The sequence below is a fragment of the Canis lupus genome, chromosome 27, assembly GCF_048164855.1.
Source record: "Canis lupus baileyi chromosome 27, mCanLup2.hap1, whole genome shotgun sequence".
NCBI lineage: Eukaryota > Metazoa > Chordata > Mammalia > Carnivora > Canidae > Canis > Canis lupus.
In genome coordinates this window covers 14,528,365-14,541,034 of record NC_132864.1, presented here as the reverse complement: position 1 = coordinate 14,541,034, position 12,670 = coordinate 14,528,365, and the positions used below count along the sequence as shown (strand labels likewise).

General features: G+C 37.3%; 1 protein-coding gene across 15 annotated transcripts in view; it reads right to left on the bottom strand.

Moving 5' to 3' along the window:
- The window catches only part of IFT81 (intraflagellar transport 81), a 106,928-nt gene that overhangs the window by 94,051 nt on the left and 207 nt on the right, over nucleotides 1–12,670 (bottom strand). For 13 of the 15 annotated variants that reach the window (XR_012019192.1, XR_012019190.1, XR_012019191.1 and 10 more), the window contains exons 2-8: nucleotides 9,886–10,044; nucleotides 9,293–9,396; nucleotides 8,120–8,300; nucleotides 4,985–5,074; nucleotides 2,149–2,214; nucleotides 1,725–1,835; nucleotides 337–421 (exon numbers count right to left, since the gene is read on the bottom strand). Coding sequence is in view for 11 of the 15 variants with exons in the window: in XM_072802470.1 (XP_072658571.1) it covers nucleotides 337–421; nucleotides 1,725–1,835; nucleotides 2,149–2,214; nucleotides 4,985–5,074; nucleotides 8,120–8,300; nucleotides 9,293–9,396; nucleotides 9,886–10,029 (781 nt within the window). In the remaining 4 variants the exon portion in view is untranslated. Of the gene's footprint in view, nucleotides 1–336; nucleotides 422–1,724; nucleotides 1,836–2,148; nucleotides 2,215–4,984; nucleotides 5,075–8,119; nucleotides 8,301–9,292; nucleotides 9,397–9,885; nucleotides 10,045–12,305; nucleotides 12,444–12,518; nucleotides 12,643–12,670 lie in introns of those variants that run through there. The other 2 variants (XM_072802472.1, XM_072802471.1) reach the window with 2 other exon arrangements.

Here is a 12,670-nt window from a genome sequence, read left to right as displayed (position 1 = left end):
TTCTTTTCTTTATAGCCCAGGCTCTACAACAATTATTTGCATCTTTTCTATCCATCCTAAGTATTTTAGATGCTCACACAACAGAGAGCCTCCTTCCACGGTGGTTTTCAGTCCCTTCACCCTCTGACCAAAGAGTGAATGGAAATTATAAAACCAGGTAAAAACTTAAGGATGTCTCCAACAGGGCTCTCATGCATTACCTAGGAAATGCCATTCTAAAATGCTTAGCTATCACTAGATGATAATTAATTCTCATGAGTTGATTGCTTTAAGAATAACTACTAACTTAAACTAATATTCTCTGATCATCTGTAACATGTAATAGTTTCCACTTACTTTCAGGCTTTGCATCTGCTGCTGCATGGCGCATACTTTTCAGCTGATTTTGTATTCTTTGCAGTCTCTGCACTGCATGAAACAGCTTTAAAATACAAGTAGATCCATTATTTGCTTAATCTATTGAAACCTACCACTCACATAGACAAGCAAAGAAAAATACAAGTTCCACATAATTCTTGTAATGTAAGAATAATAAAAACTAAGAAAATTACTATGTTGAACCCAAAATGTAACTAATTTTCTCAATACCTTTTCATGTAAAGCTTTTTACAAAAAAGCTTTCAGAAAGTTTATCTTCAGTTATTTGCTGTACTTAGTGATCAAGGAAAAATACTTGGTAAAGAAATACATATACTAGGCCTCCAGACTTTTCTTGCTATAACATGGGTTTCTTTCTTTCTTTTTAAGTAATGTCTATACTCAATGTGCAGCTTTAACCCACACCCCAAGGTCAAAAGCTGCACACTCCACCAACTGAGTCAGCCAGGTGCCCTAACATGGTTTTCTTAATTCTAAGGAATACATTCTCACAAATGATGTCTTAGAATCACACACTGATGCTAAGTAACCATTCATAGCGCAAGCAATGCAGCTTACTGGTACAGTGGAACTACCATGATGCTAAGACAAGTTCCAAAAAAGTCAAACATCTCATTGAACAGGAAGTATATTCTTAACATATAAGTCTACTCAGTTTTGAGATAGATTTTTCAATATAATAAGCAATCCTTTCTAGCCAGATTATTTTTTCTTTAAGGCAAAGTCTAAAAAAGTGGAGTATGGATGATTTTGAGTCTTTTCATGATTTGCTTATTTCCATGGGAATAAAGTATAGTGGATACTGTGATCAGTGGAATAAAATGGATATTCTCATCACCCCAGAATTCAGGACACCCTTCAGAGATCTGACAAATTTTATCAGCAGTTAATTTTAATGCTTAACATTACAATGAATGCTCTGTAATGTTGTGTCAACATAAGTTAAGCATAGGCCAAAAGGTAGTATATAGATACATACTGGGTACAGAACTCAGTAGTATTATTGCTGTTGGTGTCACAAAATCCTCTTAAGGGATGCCTGGGTGGCTGAGTGGTTGAGTGTCTGCCTTTGGCTTGGGTTGTGATCCCAGAATCCTGGGATCGAGTCCTGCATTGAGTTCCCACAGAGAGCCTGCTTCTCCCTCTGCCTGTGTCTCTGCCTCTCTGTGTCTCTCATGAATAAATAAATAAAATCTTTTTTTAAAAAATCCTCTTAAGAGTATTCCATCATGTTAACAAAAGGAAACATGAACTTCTACAATTCTAGAACCCTTTTTTCTTTATATTCGAATGATCAAAAAGACCTATCTCTTTCATCATGAGAATATAAACTTTTATGAGGATACCTGATTCTTTTGTTCCTGTTTCTGTTGCACAAGAAATTCTTCTCTTTCTTTTTCAACTCGAAGTTGCCTTGCTATTTTAAGCATCCGTTGATGATTCTGAACTGTCTCCACCTACAGTAAGGGAATAAGTAGTACATGTTACTGTCAAGTTTAAGAAAGAAATTAGCATGTCATGTGACTCAGACATCCACTTATCATTTCTTTTTGGCAAACAGTACTCCCTAGAGATGACACTAAAGTTCCAGACTCCAGGACCTTAAAAATTTTGAGCTACTGCCTAGGGAGATTCCCTTTCTGTCAATATTATTTGAGTCCATTCTCAGATGTACACCCATACTTTGCTTAATCCTTATTTCCATTCCTAAATCTCTGCAAGTCCTTGGGACTTGAGGCCAAAGTCTTAGAGTGCTAATTTTTGCCTTACCCTTTTCTTCAAACGTTCAACTCTCTTAATGAGCTGATCCTTTTCTTCCTCCATTGCACTGATATCCTAAAAAAGTAGTCAAGGACACATTATAAGAAAAAGCATTCTTTGTAGAATTCAAATAAAGTTTTCATATGATTTTTTCACTACTTATAACCAGAGCATTAAGGAACAAAGATACTCTTTTGGATAAAGGGCATTTTTATATCCACCCCCCCGCCCCCGCCAGGATTCTTTATTCAGGATAATTTATTTGGCAGCTTAGTGTTCATTTAGAAAAGCAACCAAAACAGGTAATAACGTAGCAAGGTAAAGCTGCCAACCAGCACATTTGTGTTCTGCCCAAATAAGAGCACACAATTTTTCAAAAGTCTTCTATAATGGAAAGTGTACAGGTCTAAAACCATGAAAACAGCTGCTGACACTTCATCTATTGTTAAATACCAAACTATATATTCTGCCAATTTTCCATCAAAGTTATTTTTAAGGTTGTGGTGTTTTCAAGACATAAATTTGTGTCTGGTTTTGTCAATTAAACAATTCTCTTCCTAAAAAAAAAAAAAAAAGACTTCAAAAATAAACCACCTTCCTTTTAATCAGCTCCACATATTTTCTAGTGAAAACAAACAATCCTTCCTAAACTTAAAAAACTAATAGCCTAACTATCACAGTAATACTAAAGAGAAAAATATACATAGTAGTCAGTATTGATAGGATCTGGGGAACTCTTATTCGCTACTGATGGCATTGTACTGAAGAAAAAGATCAAAAGTCTTAAACATATATACCATCTAGCCTGATAATTCCACTTCTGGGAATTTGTCCTAATAAAATATGCATGGATGGCCAAAGACTTCTCTATGAGGAGTCTCACAGATACTAATCACATCTAAAATTTGTAAATTACCAAATGTCTGAGAATTATTAAATAAACTATGGCACAATATAATGAAAGTCATTAAAAATTATGCAAAGGAATGTTTAATGACAGAAAAACTCATGATATGACATTACTTCAAAGAAGCAGATTACAACATTTATATATAGTACAATACAAAGAAAAAGTATTAAATATATTTGCTAAAATGTCAATAGTAGTTATCTCTACAGCATGGGATTATGAGTGAATTATCTTCTATTTCTTGCTTATCATATTTTCTACAAAGAATATGTTCAAAAATAGTTTGGCAATAATGAAATTAAAATGACAGACTCTCAGTCTTTTTATCATGTCAGTTTACTCACATGACGTAACAGAGGAACAGTGGATGAATATCCATCACTCTTCCTTCATACTATAAATATCCTACTTATGGCTCTCTTTCCCAGTAAATGTGAGCTCACCTTTTGTTCCCAATACACTCAACAAACTCTCATTGAGAACCTACCACATGCGGGCACTGTGATAGACACTGGGGATACAGTGATGAACAAAATAGAGAGACATGGTCCTTACCCTCATAGGGCATAAAGACAGTTGGGAAAATAGACATTAAGGTAATTTTAAGTGTGGTGAGTTTTATAAAACAAAAAGAACTGGGGGAACTACTCCATCTAGGGAATCAGGGAAGGCCTCTCTGAGGAGACAACTTCTATTGTTTTTTGATTAAAAAGATAAAGATGGCATGGATAACTCAGGAATTCTAAAAATACAAAATTCATGAAAGTGGAATCAGTATGTGTTTAGGGAAAGAAGTTATATGCCTGGTGAAAATGTTAAATTTTGGAGAACATTAAGTGACATGCGTCAAAAGTCCTGAAAATTTTTGTATGCCTTAATATTTCTAGAAATTTATCCAGGGAAACAATTATAGATACCCCAAATAAATTTATGTATACAACAAGCATAGCATTATCTGTAACAGCAAAACATAAAATAAAAACCAAAAATGGTTAACCTATCCATATGGAATATCATTTAATCATTAAAAATCATATTTAGGGGCACCTGGTTGGCTCAGCTGGTTAAGCAGCCAACTCTTGATTTCGGCTCAGTTCATGATTTCAGGGTCCTGAGACTGAGTTTTGCCTCAGGCTCTGTACTCAAGTGGGGACTTCACCTGAGAATCTTTCCTCTCCCTCTTTCCCAACCCCCAAATTAAAAAAAAATCATATTTAGGGGGCACCAAGGTGGTTCAGTGGGTTAAGCATCCAATTCTTGATTTTGGCTCAGGTCATGATCTCATGGTCATGAGATCAAGCCCCACATTGGGCTCCACATTGGGCATGGAGCCTGCCTAAGATTCTCTCTCTCCCTCTCCCTCTGTCCTCCCCCCCCCCAGTCCCTCTTTTAAAAAAAAAAAATCTAGAAAGATAACAATGTGAATGTTTACAATGCAATGATTAAAAAAGCAATATACAAATAACTATGTATAGCATGACCCCAAATACCCACCAACACAAATACACAAAGCCTGAAAGATAACAATTGGATGGTTTTTTCTTCTTTGTTCTTGCCTTTCTCTCTCTCTCTCTCTCTCTCTATATATATATATATATGTGTGTGTGTGTGTGTGTGTATATATGATAAATATACTTTATACTTTATATAACATACATTTTTTACTATATACACATAGAGAAAGATAGCCAAAATGTAATCTTTTATAATCCATGGTAGTAGTCTATACAGTACATAAGAACTCATTATGAATTTACCCTGGTATCATTAATTTCTTCAGTAAAGAATTAGCAAAGATTCAACAAAAGAAAATCTGACCCTTGTTATCACTGGTTCCTATGTAGTTTTAAGACTCATACTGAATTAACCAAAAACAAAAATGGGAAAATATTCAAATCTAAAAAAAATATTGTTACTATATTTTCCTTTCTTTACCCTTCTTATTTCTGCTGTAGAAAATCCAGATGTCTTGAGTTGCTCACATTCTTTATGCAAAGTTTTAAAGGCTTCCATCAGCTCTTCATACTAAAAGACAAGTTAAAAAATTATAAACTAATGACTAGGTCCAGTAGGCTTTTCTTCATTAGGTTACCAATTAACCTATAGTGATTACTTAAATCATTACATAACAGCATTAAAATCATATCCTTTAACATTTATTTTTTTTATTTTTTTTTAAAGATTTTATTTATTTATTCATGATAGACATAGGGGGAGAGAGAGGCAGAGACACAGGCAGAGGGAGAAGCAGGCTCCATGCAGGGAGCCCGACGTGGGACTTGATCCCGGGACTCCAGGATCGCGCCCTGGGCCAAAGGCAGACGCTAAACCGCTGTGCCACCCAGGGATCCCCCTCCTTTAACATTTATATAAGACACAGAAAAAGTGTGTATAATCTGGTCATAAGTACTTCTCCAGCTTCCTCTCTGGTTACTTCCTTAACTCATATTCTCTACTCCAGCTATGGTGATCTTTCAATCCTTGGAAAATTCTATGCTCTCACCTGCAGTCTACCCACCCTATTCCCTCTGAGAATACTCTATGACTTCCTCACCCCTTACCTGGATAATTTCAGTTCATCTGTCAGGTCTCAGCATAGATACTACCATTCTCAGAGAAGACTTCTCTAGCTCTGTGCCTATGCTAGGTCAGAGTGTCATGATATCAGAATATAAACACCACATAAAATTAAAATTGCCTAGTTACTTGTCTGTCTCCTTCCATTAGACAGGGAGAGTCAAGAGGACAAGAATCCTGTTATCCTATACAATTCAGTGCCCTGAGGCCCAGCATGATGCATAACTGATAGATTCAATAAAAAGTAGGTGAATGAATGAAAAAAATCACAAATCTTACCCAAAATTCTTTAAAAATAGTATTTTTTTTGTAAGCAATGGCAGGAAATTAATGTTTTTTGACTGATCATATCCTAAAAATCTGTAAATCATTTATTCTTAAACTTCTCATTTAGAAGACAAGGTTCTGTGCTAAATGACTGGCCAAATGTAGAAGTCATTTTAGATATAAACCTCAGGTATGCTTCATGAATAAACATATCTTTATCATTAATTCTTCCACTAATTATCTGGGCATATTTAGTAAAAGCTATTAATAAACTTTCTCCAGAGCAATTAGTTTTTTATCAAGTTTATTGATGAGGGAGTGTAGGGAGGAGAAAATACTTCACATTTACATTTCTCTATTTTGTACATTATGTAAAGCCTTCAAATGAAGGGGTTGGAGTCTCATTCTGCTGTACTTCTCCTATGACATCTACTGTAACATTTGACATGATTATTTACATAAATCTTTCAATACCCAAAATGTCTTTAGAGATCAAGATTGGCTCTAGTGTGAGTGACTGCAATGGCTGTCCCAAATAACCAAATATATGGAGATGCCTGGGTGTCTCAGTGATTGAGCACCTGCCTTTGGCTCAGGTTGTGATCCTGGGGTCCTGGGATCGAGCCCCACATCAGGCTCCCTGTGGGGAGCTTGCTTCTCCCTCTGCCTATGTCTCTCCTTCTTTCTCTGTGTCTCTCATGAATAAATAAGTAAAATCTTTTTTAAAAACCCACCAAATATATGGATGAAAAAACATTCAGTTTTGATTGTTCCGATCCAATCCCAATTTTGAACACATAGTGTATTTAAGCAACTCTACAAAACCCTGGAGGAAAACAAAGATGGATAAATATGATACCTGTCTTCATAGACCTCATGATCCATTGGGTAGACTGACAAACTATTCACAACAAACTGCACAAATCAGCATATGTATACAGTATAGAATAAAAGCACAAAGAGCTAAACAGAGGCACTTTTTAAAAATCAAAATCCTTTGAAATCTTAAGCCTGAATCCTCTTTTTCCATAGTCTTTTGATGAGCAATGTGCTTTGAAATCCCAGGGCCAAGATCCAGACCAGACAGAATCCTCAGTATTGTGAATGGGCAGAGGAGGGAGCAAAGGAGGAGGGAGAGGGAAAAGGAGAAAATCCCAAGCAGACTCCTGGCTGAGTGCAAGCCTGACCCCAGACCCTGAGATTATGACCTGAGCCAAACAGAATCTGAGTATGCTTAACTGACTGAGAAACCTAGGAGCCCCCAAAGTAGTTAGGAGCTTTAAGGACAAAACCTAATATCATCCTAAAAATCTTGAGGAAAGTACACTGAGATTTCAAACTCCTGGCCCTTTCTCTACCTTCTGCCTGATTGGGAAATCCTTTGAGATCTCAAGCCTAGCTTCTTTGCCTGTATCAAGTCCTCTCAGGGGCTCACAGGTCCTGATTTGTCACATTTACATTTCTCTATTTCGTACATTATGTAAAGCCTTCAAATGTAGGGGGGGTTGGAGTTGTCTCATTCTGCTGTACTTCTCCCATGACATCTACTGTAACATTTGACATGATTATTTACATAAATCTTTCACAAGTGTCAATAGTGTCAATTATCCCACTTTCACAAATGGGATAGTGTTAATTTATACCTTTGCTTTCATGTAATTATTACGATAGTCCCTTTCTCTCTGATTTAGATGACAAACTGTATAGTTATCTAAGTGATCAGCAAAGTGCTCTGCAGTCCCAAACCTAAAATCCTATCTACCCACAATTCTTAAGTAATAAATTATTCTAAAATCCTAATCTCAGGGTTTTTTTCTATCTATATACCTCTATCACTGAAATAGTATTTGTGTGCAAAAGTCAGTATTTTCATACATGATTACAGTTGAACAATATATTTTTTAAAGATTTTATTTATTTATTCATGAGAGACACACAGAGAGAGGCAGACACAGGCAGAGGAAGAAGCAGGCTCCATGCAGGGAGCCCCATGTGGGACTTGATCCCAAGACTCCAGGGTCATGCCCTGGGCCGAAGGCAGGCACTAACTGCTGAACCACCCAGGGATCCCCACAGTTGAACAATATTAATAACTATTTTACCTTTTGGTGCCACCTGGAAATATAGAAAAGCAAATAAGCTAAAGAGAAATTAACAAGTATTTGAACATGTGCATCTCAATATACATTACAGATAGTTTAAAAATACCATTTGTGTATTGTATACCTGTTTATTGGTATCAGCCACAGTTTCATCCTGAAGAAACTCACTTGGTACCTCAAGCTTTATTAAAAAACGAGCTAAATATGCTCTTTTCTTCAGTTCACTAGTCCTCTGAAGAAGCCAGTGGAGCACTGGGTAAATTACAGGTTTACTTCCAATCACCAGACCCTGACGAAAGGTACTCCTATAAAAAGAAAATAAACACATGCAAGTGAGCACCACCCCTCTCTCCGGCTTATAACAAATAAAGCTTGAGAAGAGATAAAAGCTCAAACCCTAATTTACAATTTCTTGATGGCCTTCCATGACTATTTAAAAAAAAAAAAGAAGATAAAACCAAGGCTATTCTGAAGTCATTCCATATATCAACAATAAATATAAAATTAGGCCCACAATATATAACTGTACTATATGGGGGGGAGGTTGTATTGGAACCATTAATTGGTACAGTCGGCCTTAATAACTTCATTGGCTGGGCATGTTTAAGTTACTGTTTTATTTAGGATGGCAGATAATTGGGCAGCCGGGTGGCTCAGCGGTTTAGCGCCACCTTCAGCCCTGGGTGTGATACTGGAGACTCCGGATCGAGTCCCACATCCGGCTCCCTGCATGGAGCCTGCTTCTCCCTCTGCCTGTGTCTCTGCCTGCCTTTCTGGGTGTGTGTGTCTCTCACGAATAAATGAATGAAATCTTTAAAAAAAAAAAAAAAGGATGACAGATAATTGATAAATGATAAAATAAAATAGTGGGATTTGTGTGACTTTTTTGTTTAGGGGGAAAAACTGATTCACCTAAGACTTCTACATGACAAAATAATATTAAAAGTTCAAGATTATTTTGAAATTCAGTGATGTTCTAAAGCCATTGACAGGAAGACCAGGTATTGTCTAGGAAGACTAACTGTAGCCCAAGAAAGTCTGGATATTCAAGCATTGCTTTAAGAAAGCAACACATGGGGGTATCAGTCAGTTAAGCTTCTGCCTTTGACTCAGGTCATGATGGTCTCAGGGTCCTGGGATTGAGCCCTGTGTCAGGCTCCCTGCTCAGAGGGGAGCCTGCTTCTCCCTCTCCCTCTCTCCCTGCTTGTGCTCTCTCACTCTCTCAAATAAATAAATAAATCCTAAAAAAAAAAAAAAAAAAAAAAAAAAAAAGTGCAACATGTGATCAGACTCTTACATGTCTGTGGCATTTCCTGGAGGTTTATATTTAAGGATACCAAGAAGGCTCAACATCCTTTTGGCTGTTTGCTCTGGCATCTCCTCTCTGATATCAACAACTTGCTAAGAGATAAATTGAAAAAATATGTTATTGTATATCTAACAAAGAACAATATTTAAACTGACAAAATTGTTCTACTAGAGCAAAATAGGCACAATGGTCTCTTCATAAAACAGATTAAGTATGGAGGCCCCAGATTCCACGTGAGGGTACATACAAGTCAGATCAGGATTTGTATTAAGAATGTCAAGCTTAAAAAGCATCCAGTGGAAAAGACCAGCGTATAAAAGACATGACCTAACTTGCAATACAATAAAACCTTTTGTAAAAGCATTTTGATTCCAGGACCAAATCAATTTATGTTTGGAGTAGAGGAATAATTTCTAAATAACGTACAAGTAGATAATTTAATTTTTAAGCTAGCAGAGAAACCTTAAAGGTCATTATTATTATTTTACAAGCATGGAAAATAAGGCCCAAGACTCATAGATATTTAGAGCCAGAAACTAGCTTTCCTGCTACCTTTGTCACAAGAAAGAGAAAACTCTTACCTTTGGGTCAATCTCAGCCAGAACATCATTGAGAACTTGCAATAGTTGCATTGGCTCCAGGGAATCAAATGTGATTAAATTATAGTTCTTCCTAAATGGCTCTTTATTGAGATTGTCCACAATGAATTTGATTTGATCACTCATAATTAGGTCTTATAACTAAAAATAGAGATAAAATTCCTCAATACTGAAAACAAACATTCTGGAAAAAATTAGTATTAAGTTTATAGAAAGTAGGAATGAAAAGTACAATTCTCCATGGCACACAAAATGCTGTGAAAAGTATCATTTTTGTCGAAAGAAATCAGAATATGAAGACTTCACTATGAATGTTACAGTATATACTACTAATATTGAATACCAAATGTTTTTTATATACATCTGGTAAGATAGCAATCATATGAATTAGGCTACAGACATGCTTCGAATTTTTTTAGAATTAGCAGCCCATGTTTAAAAATTGAGAGGTTTTTTTTTACATTAAAATCCAGATACCCAGGAGCTCAGGTGGCTCAGCAGTTTAGCACCTGCCTTTGGCTCAGAGCGTGATCCTGCAGTCCCGGGACAGAGTCCCGCATCGAGCTTCCTGCATGGAGCCTGCTTCTCCCTCTGCCTGTGTCTCTGCCACTCTCTGCTTGTCTCTCGTGAATAAATAAATAAAATTTTAAAAAAAAATCCAGATATCCACTTTCTCTTCAAAATCAGATCTGGCAAACCTGGATACACATTTGTGTACAGCCACACCCAAATAAAGCTGAGCAGAGGCTGTAGGCTTTAGCCTGGGCATGCATTCTTTGGTTTGGTTCTGGTTTCCTCCACCAAGCATTCTTCACCCATTGATGTTACGTAGGCATCAACTTTGCCATCCTTGAGTAATTCAGACCTATGTCTCCTTGTGCCTTCAATATGGTAACAGCCTCAAGTTTTCTGGCCTCTGCCTCTCCTATTCCAAATCATTTGTATGATTCTCATTGCTCACAAAACAAAGTCCAACCTTCTTGGATTTTGATTGCTTTCAGATCTAACTCAATTTAGCTTTCCCGCTTTTATTTCAAAATTGTTAACCTTTTACTCTTTTAAATTTTGCAGGACTGAAAGTTACTGCTCCCTAGTTTTTCCACCTGTCATCAGTTAATGCTGTTTTCTTGCCTGAAAGACTGTTCCTCACCTGATTTCCACAGGTGCAAACCGTAACGGTCTTTCAGGATCTGCCCTCCAAATGCACCTTCCTCTGGGAAGCCATTCTCAAGCTATCTCCCACATTCTGCACTAGAATATTGCCCGCCCTCCACGTTAACCACACTTTCTGCACTGCTCTCCTAGAGTTACTTTTCTGTTTTCTACCTGGGACTTAACCTACATTTCCTCTTCTCTACCAAAATGTAAATTCCGTGAGGACATATCTGTGCCTAATTCCATCTGTGAATACCCACTGCATCAAAACAGTGATTTCTTCCATAGACTAGAGAAATGTATTCACAGGCCCAAAGCCATAAAAAGAAAGATAAGCCTAAGTAGGTTGGTGATGTGATCATAACCTTTTTAAAAATTAAACATCTGATTATTTAACTACTGAAGCAGCTTTACCAAGGTTCCTGGTGTTTCCTGCATGAAGGTATCAATTGTTTAGTATGGGAAGAAGTGGTAGAAATTTTGCAGGCAGGCAATTTTTTTAAACCAGCAATATTAAAAAAAGGAATTTAAAAAATGAACTGCTAAAAAAAGAAAAAATTACTTTGGTGCCTCCTAATAGTTTTTAAGAAATGAACAGATGCTATTTTATCAGACATTAGTTGAGATTGCATGCACTTTGCTCTGAAATAGATTTTTTTAATTGGATGGGTGGAGCTGGATATTTGGAAAACATGAAATTAAAAATATCATTTCTCCATAATTATGATAAACTTATGAGTAAATGATTATTATTTTAAAAAAAATTAAGTCAGAAGACAGTAGAAAGGATAACCAATGTGGCTGAAAATTTAGAGGTTTCCTTTCATCTATAAGAGGAAAACTTTCACGTAAATAAAAATCCACATTCGGAAATGCAAGTTTTTCATCATTAAAAGTATTTTAAGTAAAAGTGCTCATCGTAACCTTCACATACATATATATTTAATTTTAATGACTTAAAAATTATATATATAATACATAACATAATACACATATATAATTTTTTTCCCTTTTCAAAAAAACCCCAAACACTTGGATGCACGAGTAAAACGTTACCAGGAGAGGAAAAGAAAAGAGCTGGGTTCCCCCTAGGTGCCACAAGCTTTTGGATGGTCACCCGCTAAGGACAAAGATGTACAGGTAGGTTGTCTATGCCCAGTGGGCTCTGCGCTCTAAAATTAGCAAAAGCAATTACTCTCCCTCTGCCAGCGGAAAGTCGCCACCCTAATTCCCGAGCACTTACCCACCTGAGAGCCCAAGGGGGTGGGGGGGAAGAATTAAAACCAGGACGTGCGTTTATCTGGCACAACTCGGGACGGGAACGACGCTGCCCTGGTCCCAGGCCTGCACAAGCAGGGACCAGCAGCCTCTTAGGATTCCCCAAAATAGTGTCCCCTCCCACCCCCCACGTCCAGGGGCTCGGGACATAGGACAGGGGACCCCACATCCGACCCATGTACCTCGCGGGTGGGGGTGACGTGGGTTCCCCGACCGCTCAACCCTCGGGGGAGCGGCCTGGCGGGCATCGCCCCGGGTGGCGGGGGCTTAACTGCTGCGACCCTCCCCTGGCGAGGAGCTGCAGAGAAGGGGACGAGGAGGGAGTTCGTTCTTT